The 12,370-nt window shown below is 34.9% G+C and overlaps 1 protein-coding gene across 1 annotated transcript in view; it reads left to right on the forward strand.

The window, feature by feature from the left end:
* ClpX (Caseinolytic protease chaperone subunit) overlaps positions 1–12,370 on the forward strand; it is a 72,623-nt gene that overhangs the window by 58,299 nt on the left and 1,954 nt on the right. The window contains exons 6-11 of the mRNA XM_089641772.1: positions 2,156–2,300; positions 3,676–3,767; positions 6,217–6,401; positions 7,082–7,252; positions 8,514–8,606; positions 10,747–10,875. Coding sequence (XP_089497898.1) covers positions 2,156–2,300; positions 3,676–3,767; positions 6,217–6,401; positions 7,082–7,252; positions 8,514–8,606; positions 10,747–10,875 — 815 coding nt within the window. The remainder of the gene's footprint in view (positions 1–2,155; positions 2,301–3,675; positions 3,768–6,216; positions 6,402–7,081; positions 7,253–8,513; positions 8,607–10,746; positions 10,876–12,370) is intronic.

Below are 12,370 nucleotides of genomic sequence, written 5' to 3' on the forward strand. Positions count from 1 at the left end.
GTCACATAAATTATTTTAAATGTTCACCGTTAACTTCCAAGCACAGTTGGGTCCGTCTGATGATTGATTATCGCACTATTTGAATCATGTCGGAGTTAATTTTTACCTCGTTGAAGGCATTGATGATAAATGATAAGTCTCAAAATCAAAACATTAAAAACGTACAACTGTTTTCAAACACGTCGAACGCATCGATGATAAATCTTAAAGTACCATTATCAAAACAATAATAACGCGTATCAAAACAGAAAAAATTTCGTACACAATTCGCTTTTATGTTTACATTAACTAGAAAACTTCTTAAAGCAAAATTCAATGTAAACAATCACATGAATACGGCCACGTGCGGCGACCCATAAACCAAAACTGACCTACCTACTTACGATTTAACAGAAATGTGACATCTGCTTATCGTGCGTCTCTTTCCTTCATATGTTAGTTGAACCCAGAACACTAGAGAAAGCTATATTTTGCTAATATGTCAGAGATAGGTATGAATTTTAGAACAACAGATGTTTTAACCCTGCAGAGCAGAAATATTTTATGATTACACCGGATTAAATGAAGGGTAATTTCAAAATAATGCTTTAAATCCGGGTTTCTTTATTTGCTTTACTTTTAAATAGTTTTAATTAGTTGGGTACTTTGATCTTCAGTAATAATTTATAAGAATTTGATAAAAAAAAATCAACTTCTGACTCGATTTACTCGAAAACGAAAACTCAAATCAAAAAAAATTATACTACAAAATCGACTCCAAATGTGATGTAGATTCACCAGTTTCCGGCTTGTACTACGAGTTTCCGGACACCGTGTATATTTGAAAAATAGAAAAAAATAAAACTGATTTCGAAAAAATTGTCTCTTTATTTATCTATGAAATCAAATATTATCTTAATACACTTACATAGAAAATAATGTAATTACGGGAAATTCTTTGTAATCCTGACCGTTGTTAAAATGTGGGCATTTTGTTAATGGTTATGAAGCGAGTGCCAAAGAAAAAAATGCATTTTTAGTAGTTAACGCTTTTATATATTTTATAAAGTAATTAACAAATTTATTTTAATTCTATTCAAGCGAAACTATAGGAAAAGCTTCAATTTATCCAAAGCATATATTTTTGGTATTCATAATGTAAACTGATTCATAATAAAGATTAATGGAAAACAGTGATTTCACATAGAGCTTTGCCCATAGTAAAATACGAGATGGAAAGAATGCAAAGTGTATCGACCAATTTTAAAAAGGAGACAGTTTGAACTTGCAGAGCGGAAGTGAAGAGAGAAAGAAGTGCCAGGAGAATATTTGACGCAATGCAGAAATCCAAAAAGAATGCAAGGCTGGCGTAAGTATCGCCTCGGCTAAGAATCCTGAGGTCACAGGTTAAAATCCCTTTATGCACAACAAAATAGTATTAGATTAATTTTTGTTATTTTACAATTTATTAATTGTTGTCAATTTATAACATTGCTTTTATTATAACACCGCATATCTCAAAAAATACGAAATTACTTTTTTTCAACTATGTTTTAAAACTACGCATGCGCCATGGTTTGAATCAACAAAACAAATGTTTTTACCTATCGCCATCTCCTTTTGTACAAAGTTTAGTAAAAACACATATCACACAAATAAAAAAAGAAGTAAAAAATATAAATCAAAAATGGTAATTTCATTTTATAATGTTAGCAACGATATAGTATATTTGCGGCACGTTCCAGAGTGGTAGATACTTTCAGTATCGCCCTCGTGAAAGACCACCATTTAAAATTATTTTTGTTTAAGCCAACACAAAGACCTTACCATATACGCACGGTAGGAGACACTGCAATAATTGCAGCATTTCGTACCGTGCATTGGCATGATTGTTGAACACTGGGTCTGGCCCCTTGGAATTATTAAGGAGAAGTTTAGATGGTTTGGACATAGAGAATGGATGGCCGTAGATAAAAATGTCAGGAGAATACATAGATCAGACACAAAATTGAATGATAGAAAAAGTCGTGGACGCATCAGGAAGTCACAGCATGATCAAGTGAATTGAGTACTTCAGAATGACAGAAGAGTATGTATTTCAAAATAACTAGTTAGGTTAGATTACAACACTTAGCCAATGATTAGTTTATGGTATTAATTAGTATTTATCTTGCAGGTAAAACACTCCTGGCCCAGACGATAGCCCAGTGCCTGGACGTCCCCTTCGCCATCTGTGACTGCACCACCTTGACGCAGGCCGGCTACGTGGGGGAAGACATCGAATCTGTCATCGCCAAGCTGCTGCAAGACGCCAACTACAAGTGAGCAATCAACAAGACATCAGCTTTAATTATGATTACCACCGCGCAAGAGTGCCTGTGCCAGTGAAACTATGGTGTCCTCAATTTAAGGCGTTTTGTGAGGTTGAAGAAAACGGGGAGGGGAAGGAGTATCTAGCTATTTGGATCTAGTCATTAAATAAGCCATTTCGAGCAACGTTTCAATTCTGGATGATGGTTGTCTCTCACCAGGACGATATTGAGAATATCTACCACTCTGGTATACATAGACTGCAAACAAAAGAAGGTGCAGAGAAGCACGTCTCTTGCCATGCGCAGAAAGGGCATGATTTATTAGTAGTTGGCTAACATAGCACCCTTGAGGTGATTTCTCACGAAAACGGCGCTATATAAATTAGCCAAATATTATTATTATTATAGCATTCATTGATTGCTTGCCAAACCCCTCTCGCTTCCTGCACCTCGATTTTTTGCTTTTGGTCAAACTATAGTATTAATAATTGATTTAAATACATACAGAGCACAAGTAAAGAATTTCATCTGAGGAGAAAATCAGCTTGATTTAGGGTGAGGGGGAATAATTACATGAAAAGGATGGGGGGTGTGACACAGGCAATGATTAATGGATGCAATCAGAGAAAAGGACCAACAGATTTTTACCGTAACATACTTTTTAAAATTGACTTCTAAAAAAATCAAATAATAGTATGTATTTTGTAACGCACTATAATGTCACTTGCGTTAGTATAGTAGATGTAAAGCATGATAATCTCGTTCAAAGGGATTGTGGGGAAATGAATTCATGAATAAGAAAATTTCTCACTTGCTCTCAAACAATTCAACTTGGATATTTAATTAATTTAAAATACATGAGTATGACTAGCAAATTTATAACTACTAAAAGTAAGAGGGAGAGTGCAAATCATTTAGAAGACTTTTATGTGAACATACACAGATTATGACGGAAGTGCTGCAATCATAATGTTGAACCTTGTGGTCTCAATCCTCGACTTCCTCCTGTGTGTGTCTCCAGGGACCATTTCATTTCCAAAAACTTGCTGCGTCATACCCAAGGACGGTAGTTCGGAATAGCGAAGTCCTCGTTCCTCAACAGATGTGATTACAAAAAGGATTAGAATTAAAATTCATATGTAGGTAGTATTTGATTCATGTCTTCCCAGAGTCACGTCCACTGTCCAGCTGCTAAACTTTCTCCTTTTCTGGATTCATTATGAATAATCGCCTTCAGGCTCGCTTGGGGCGCCCGCAGCCCTATAAAGAACTTTCCTGAATAAGCTGGTTCGCTCGTGACGAGATTAGATTGTATGTAACCTCGCCAAATAGATTTTACCAGTTTCACAACTATAGCAATATTTAATATGATTTTTATTTTCAGTGTTGAGCGAGCTCAGATGGGAATAGTCTTCCTGGATGAAGTGGACAAGATCGGGGCAGTTCCTGGAATCCACCAGCTTAGGGATGTAGGAGGTAAGTGATTTTATATTAATTCTGTAGTTCAAAAATTCAAATATCCATGATCTGTATCAAATTTTCCTTTAAGAACTACATAAACATTACATACATCAGTTATCAAATAGAATTATAAAGGATTTTTCCTATATTATTAATAATTCTATTCTTAAAAGTGTCTTCCATGAGAGATCTAGGAATCACTCTTGATTCTAAAGTCATATTTAAGGTACACATATTAAGTGCAAATCACTTATAGGATTTATTCACAGAACATATAAACCTTTCAAATACCCTTAATCAATTTTAACCCTTTACAGTGCCTTAACCCTTTCATCCCCAGTGTTAATTCAAATTAACATGAACTTTGTGATTTTTTTTCCGTAACGGTAGCGATTTAGAAAAGTCATGTTTTCGTTTTCTTATAGCTTGTAGTCTTTTCTGTGGCGACTATTTTTTCCACTCGGTTGAAATCCTTATTCCCGCCACAACAACGATAAATATTTTGACATCTGCTGATTGTGAGTTTCATCGAATTTCTGCCGTCATTGATTACTTAATTTAAGGTGAGATATCAATATTTTATACTCGAATTACAAATATTTTAACGCATTAAGATGTGTTCTATAATAATAACATCAGTTTAATTCACTGATCACAGTCATTTCCCAGAATATTGTAAATGAATTTCAATGTTCATTCAAATTAACACTGGTAGTGACGGACATGTTTTCGACTAGTATGGTGAATTTTTAAAGATTTATTATCTTAGATTATTTCTTTATTTATTGATGAATTTAGTTAAAATGTTATTTGTTTGTACCTTAGAGATTATCACTACATTGTCAATGTGCATTTTTAACATGAAACAGTTATTTGTATTACTTTTGTGTTATGTTTATTTTACGTTACTATTTAAAAAATACCCTCTGACGCCCAATGTTAATCCAAATTAACATAGAAAAATTAAAAAAAAAAAAAAAACATTAAATGCCAAAAATTTTCAAATATTTTTCTGAGGTATTATCAAGCATTACATATTTTATATGTGTGGAAACAATAATGCAGGTGTGAAAGGGTTAATTAGAAGTAAATTTAAATATGGAAGCACGATTTGTAATCCACGTTACTGTAAATATGAAAACATTGTAGAATCTGTTAAAAAAAATCTTTCAAACATGCTCTACATAACCATCTTAGATCATACAATGTACGTCTTGAATACTTCAAAATGAATACATTTAAAGTTAGAAGGCAACTGACTGATCTAATATGTTTACACAAAATAATTCACGGCCGTCGTGATACTCCTTATGTCTTAGCAATATTAAAATAAATGTTCCCAATTCCCGTTGTTTAAGGCGCCCTAGCATGTTTCACCTGAATACATTCAAAAATAATATTGCCTATTTTAGCCCCCTGACCCAAATGTGTCAACTATATAATAAGAGTGAATAATTTATATGGATTCAGAAAAAATGTTCTAGCATTGCTAAAAAATATGTTGCACTTTATTACAATATGTATTATTTGTGTCTCTTACTTCTCTGTACTACATATTTGTCTTTCATATAATTTTGTATTTTTATTTTTTATATATTTTAATCTTTATTTAGATGTATGAAAATGAATGTATCATATGTCTTGGTAGATTTTTTGTAATTGTTGTACCTATTTGTGCATTAACTGAGTTTTTATAACTGGATTACATATTCTAAAGTAAGCGAGTTCTTCTGTAAAACCCCAGTATAAATAAATAAATAACAAGATTTATAAAACTGGTATGAGTCCATTAAGCTGGAGATATAGCAAAGATAGAAGATAACCTAATTTAACCGGTTATAGGCTTCACACAGTATTATACTGATTTATTTTTGGACTATTATGCCATATTGCCCTTTCTCCTTCTTTATCCAATGTTTCGGACAGCATTACAGTGTCCATCACAGATCGCAACTCGGCATAAAACCCCAAAAATAAATCACTAAAAAGAATAACATTGTATTGACGGCCTTCATGGTCGAGAGGTAAGGCTCTCGATTAGCAAGCTGGAGGTCGCAGGTTCAATCCCAACCTGCACAAGTAAATTTTCTTTAATTAATATTAGTTATTTCATGATTTACTCATTTAAAATAATATATAGTATATTTGCAGAACGTTCAAGAGTGGAAGATGCTCTCAGTATCGCCATGGTGTAAGACCACCATTCGGAATTGAAACGTTGCTTTAGCCGTGTTTGGTGACCAGATCTGAATAGCCAAGTACTTCCCCACCTTCTTCTTCCCCATCTTCTTCCCCTCCCCACTACCTTCAGCCTCAAAACATACCCCAACTAAGGATGCCGTAGTCTCACTGGCTCCAGTTCAGTTCAGGGAGCAGTTGGGACTCTTATGCGCTTTCACACAAAAAAATATTAATATTTAAATATGGCCTATGAGTACAGAACACTATTCTCTACATTTTCCAGGGGAGGGAGTTCAGCAAGGTATGCTGAAGATGCTGGAGGGAACTATCGTAAATGTACCCGAAAGGAACTCCCCCAGGAAGCTGCGCGGAGAGACGGTGCAGGTGGACACCACCAACATCCTGTTTGTGGCCAGCGGGGCCTACAACGGCCTGGACCGACTCATCTCTAGGAGAAATAATGAAAAGGTTGTCTTTTGTGTTCGTTGTTACCTTGAAATAATACTACTCGTAACTACCGTGCAACTGACGTCTAGTATGAAAAAGACGGCTTTGAGAGAGCTACAATAAAATACTATAAATTGAATGTTATCCAATGTCTCTCTTCATCGCCTGTTACACTAGATAATACATTGTGTTAATTACAGTCTGTTTACCCTCCACGAATCGGATATAAGTGAATACATGAACACTACATATAAGTACTGTGAAAAAATTCTTGGGCTATATTGTTTCTCAAGTATAACTCTTCTGTTATACTTCACACTATAAATTTTGCAAATTTAACGCCACCATTCCATTTTAGTACCTTGCCTACATCTTTTCTCAATTGTAAGGCCTTTTTTTCACAGGGATACGCAAGTATCCGATACTTTCGTCGTGTAATCACATCGCAAACAACTTGTAGCCCGAAATCACGAGACCCGCGTCGCCTGAATGCTTTCATAACCCCATTCACAACCAATTAGTTGCTGTAGTTGTCCTTTTTATATCCTGTTGCAAACCTCTGCGCTCATATAAGGCGGTAGTGGCCAAGATACTTGAATAGTCGAGTATCGGCTACTTGCATAACCTTGTGGAAGAAGGGCCTTCCATTGCTTTACCTAGCCTAAATCTTTTCTAAAGTGTTTGTAACTCTCCCATTGCAGTACTTGGGCTTCGGGGCCCCCGTGCTGGGCTCCCCAGGACGCCGCGCTGCGTCACAGCAGGCCCTGCAGGAGCAGTGCGCCGGTGCCTCCGCGGAGGAGGAGAATCGAGAGAGGGATGCCTTCCTGCGTCTGGTGCAGGCCAGAGACCTCATCGACTTTGGCATGATTCCTGTAATATATTAACTATTGTTCTAAATTTTCATTTCTCTCAGGGAATTCCCATTCGAATAAACACTTACCCAAAGTGATGTTTGGTCCTGGAAACTTAAAGCCTATCAACGCCATGCTGAACAACAAATATAGCAGCTTGCTGCTTCTGACACTAAAAATACTCGCTAATTCCATGAAAATAATGGGATATTTCAAAAAGACCTTGTCCTGTACAAACATCTAATAATTTTTTTTTAATCTAATCAAGAAATCTTTTTAAATGGCCAGTGAACTCCCAACCTTTATCGAATTGAAAGTTTATGGACAATAGTGAATTTTTTACTATAGTTTCATGATGAAATGAAAAATACGTATTTATATGTTACTAGCTGTACCCCGCCACGCGTTGCTGTGGCTCAGTCTGCCTGTGCAGATGGAGAAACAATAGCGGGTGTTGCTTTTACATCCAACAGATGGTATTGTTTTTCAAAAAGCATGTTTTTACCTGTCACAGGTGACATCTATGTATACAGGGTGTCCGGAAACTCGTAGTACAAGCGGGAAACTGGTGAATCTACATCACATTTGGAGTCGATTTTGTAGTATATTTTTTTTTGATTTGAGCTTTCGTTATCGAGTAAATCGAGTTAGAAGTTGATTTTTTTTTTTTTTTTTTTTTTAATCAAATTCTTATAAATTATTACTGAAGATCAAAGTACCCAACTAATTAAAACTATTTGAAAGTAAAAAAACAAATGAAGAAACTCGGATTTGAAGCATTATTTTCAAATCACCCTTCATTTAACCCGGTGTAATCATAAAATATTTCTGCTCTGCAGAGTTAAAACATCTGTTGTTCAACCCTAAACACCAGAAAAAACTTTAACCCTAAAATAGCCGAAAAATATTTTTTTTTGGTTTTTTTTTTTTTTTTTTTTGTGAAAATGCTCAAAACAAAAAACTTTATGTTTTTTTGGGTTCCCAATGTGGTGTAGATTCTCCAGTTTCCCGCTTGTACTACGAGTTTCCGGACACCGTGTATAATTATATAAAAACATATGCGTATTCAAATGAAACATTGTGTCAAAATTTCAGAGCAATCGGTGAAGAACTTTTGATATTTAGAATTTTGAACAAACTAACTTTTACATTTAAGATAGATTCATCAATAATGCCTAAACGAAAAAAGATGTAAGAAAGATTAGAGGTTGTCGTATAATGTAACCTACTAGTTTTATTTCACAATTTGTGAAATTTAATCTAATTAAATGTTATGTTTTAGGAATTCGTTGGACGCTTCCCCGTTCTTGTTCCCTTCCATAGTCTGAACCAAGACCTTCTAGTGAGAATATTGACAGAACCTAAAAATGCGCTGGTAAGTTTCTTTTTCAATATTATTTACAATAGCTGCAATGCCATCTACATAATGCAAATGCACTTAACGGCCCTCAATACAAGCGATCCAAATTCAGTCAGTCTTATGAGATGACCTTGGATGGCTCTTCCGTTTGTTTAAAATTTGTTATATTGTTATGAAATATGAGGGTTTTCTCAAAATTAAGTATTTTCTTTAATCTGCGCAATACGGGAAAAGTCCAAGAGTCGCTGGGATCTTTCATAAGGGTGTTAGTGGCAACACTGTAAAATTCCTATGCGTCTACTTTTACCGCTTGGACCAAAGATATTAGAAGAACGAGATGTGCTATGAGCAGTTCATACTGTGTGGAATTGTTTTGCCCAGTGTCGCCGGTTTTGTTCACCAATACTACTGCACACTTTCGCTTACGCTAAGGTATCCGCACTAATACAAAGAACAGATTTCTGTGCGTACACGTCCCGATAGTATTCAAAGTACCCTAATTAGGTAGTACTCCGCCTACGGTCCGGCGGCCAACATAGCATATCTAGTTCTTCTAATATCTTTGGCTTGGACAGTCACGCAACAGCAACCATGGAGACTTCACTTACTCCTACCACCGATTGCAAAGTCCATGGTGTTATTAATTTTTTTACGGCAAAAAATAAAAGTGCAACTGAAATTCATTGCGAGTTGTGCAGTGTGCATGGTAAAAACATTATGTCAAGGCCAATCTTTTCTCGTTGGTGTCAATCATACATTGTAGGGAAAATGGATACCGATCGGCGCCTTGCATTTGATGAAATTCTTTGTAAACTTTTTCCGAATATTGAAATAAGCCGTGCAACACTACACAGCATCATTTCTGAGGATCTGCGACTATCAAAAGTGAGTGCAAAATGGGTTCCACGCCTCTGCTTTCAGCTCAACACAAAGAGCAGAGAGTTGACACTGCATTGCAAGTTTTTCAGTTTTTTGGTTTATTGAAAAAAAAAAATAACTGGACGCCCGAATCCAATAGAGAGTATGGTGTGGAATGGAAAAGACGAGCCTCCGTCAAAAAAGGCGAAAGGCTAACCAGTTTGCAGGAAAGTGGTTTGACACTGGATTAAAAAAAAACTGTTTTTAAGGTACCCAAAGATTTTGAGATTCAAGGAGATTTAGTAAAAAAATACCTATTAATGTTTTCTTCAAAATATACCTTTTCAATTTTTTTAATGTTTTTTAATTTTTTTGAAGATAGTGTTACTTAATTTTGAGACAACCCTCGTATTTCCGTCTTAAAGCAATATTAAACTCTAAACGCTGGTGGTAGATGCTAAGTTAACTGTGGTATAGGGTAGTTGTGTTCCGTTGAACTGGTCATGTTTAAATTTTTTGGGATAAATATTTTGATCTACATAATGAAATACTGATTGATTTAAGTTAATATGTACTTAGGATTTTATCTTTGTCATGGTCCAATCCATCGCTATGTCATAATAAGGAATTTGAGTCCATTAAGGAGATTAAGGAGTTAAGCCCGCCAAAGCAGGAAGAAGCATGATGCCATTGTGCGCTTAATGTCCTGTTAGTGCATTTTTTTATGGAGATTTTTTTTATTCTTTAGTACGGAATCCCAGTATATTTGTTTTATCAATCTTTACCGTCTCACTAAATTAAGGTTAATTTTTTTGTTTTTAATATCAAAATTTCATGCTGAAATTAATTGTTAAAGGAATTTGTTATTCTCGCCAAAACATCGCTAGACAAGGCCGAAGTCTACACGGTATCATCAATGTACTTACGTAGCTCACGCCACGGCAGTACGGCGTGTTCTCGCCAGCGAGGTTATTGTCATTGCTTTTACGCAAATTTGAAATGAGTTCCTACTTACTCATTTTTACAAAAATGTTAAATTGGCATTTAGGTGATTTTAGTCACGGGCGCGCTAGTTGTTTGAGTTTCATTATGGAATAGCTTCAATTTTACCCCTTTGAATTTAACAAAACCTTCTAAAATGTCTGGAGATACTACGGTGTAAGTTAAAACTATCGATAAAACTAAAAAGACAACCACAAATCATCTCAAAAACTCATGTCAACATACCTAATTACACAATACAAAACTGTATAGCGACGATCAATGGAGTAATAAATATGTTTGGTTTAATTTGCAGGTGCCCCAGTATCAGATGCTTTTCTCCATGGACCGCTGCGCCCTCAGCTTCAGCCCCGAGGCATTGCGAGCCATCGCCCGCCAAGCCATGGAGAGGAAAACAGGCGCCCGAGGACTTAGGGCAATCATGGTGAGAGAATGATTTATTAATTAAACAGTATTGTACCCCAATAACAAGCATTTGTAATAACTGTCATTATTAATAATAATAATAATATGGTTAATAGTAGTCGGTATTTAATTTAGTACTATTATCTGTGAGCTCTGGCATCATGATATTTGCATAACGTTTGACTGTTTCAATATCTTGTCAAGAAAACTGATTTCAGATTGCAACGTTATTTATCAAAATAAAACTTTGTTCCATGTCTCTCAGTTGTTCAGAAAGAAAATAGCTTTAAAACCAGGAATAAACCAAGTAACAACTCGTAGTACAAGCCCAAAACTGGTGAATCTACATCACGTGGAGAACCACCACTCAATAATCCCCACTCTCCCGCTTGTACTATGAGTTTCCGGATGCCATATTTTCATACAGTAGCCTTGGGGTGATTTTTCACAAAATCATCCCATTATTTATTTATTTTTTAATTTCCCAGCTGGGCTTTTACATGTTTATTATTTTTTTTAACACAAAGAAGCAGTCAAAATTGGACTTGTGATTGATCGTTCATGAAATCTGCTTTGAGTTACTCACTCATTTGTTTTTTAGTATTTGTATTACAGCCTTATGGAAATGAAACTTCTTGCCCCAGATACGCACTGAATTCTCATTTCTTTTAAATAACAACTTTCGCAGTTACTTTACTAGTTTATTGATTCTTAAAATATTTTCCGTGTTTCCAAAAATTTCTAAGTATGAAATTTATTACATTTTTATTTTAAAATTTTATGTTAAATTCTTACTCATTCTTTCCCGGTTTCCTGGTACGAAAATTATAAATGTAACATATTCCATATTGTCAACTCTGCTGACATAACCGACTGTCGTTTCAATGTCTACAGAAGTTTTATTTATATGCAAGCTTCAAGATTGTATAATTAATACATAGTTTCCTTATTTATTTGACACCAAAACATAATAATTGATTCATTTTTAGGCTCAAACCAGCAAAATTAACAACTTTAGATGGCTTTCTTTGGGTCAATAACAGTTATCGGTCAGCACTCAAAAATGCACTTTTTGCAGTATATTTCATAGAATATTAAATATTGCAGAATGAGGATTTTTACTACTGGAAACCTTACACATTTTCCTAATTACCCTTATACAATTTAAAAGATGAATAAGTATTTGTAGTATTGCTGGAGTTAGCTGACTAAAAGTGATGTCCATTCTATTTTTTAGTACTTTGTTATGGTACTTATGTACCATTTATTAGTAGACTAAATGTTAGCAGACTAAAAGTGATTTCCATTCCATTTGTTAGTACTTTGTTATGATTAGAGAAACCCGCATTGGTTTGAAGGTAACTCTGAAAATTACAGACAGACTTTATCTATTTTTGATATCAATCTAAAGAAGAAGAATGAATCTACAATTAAATAATAATAAATATACATATCTTGAGTGAAGTTTAAAAAAACCTATTTGTGCTTCAAAGTGTAAAAAACAAATATATTAA

Source organism: Hesperophylax consimilis, chromosome 2 (assembly GCF_061612785.1).
Source record: "Hesperophylax consimilis isolate HC1 chromosome 2, BYU_Hcon_1.0, whole genome shotgun sequence".
In the NCBI taxonomy this organism is placed as follows: domain Eukaryota; kingdom Metazoa; phylum Arthropoda; class Insecta; order Trichoptera; family Limnephilidae; genus Hesperophylax; species Hesperophylax consimilis.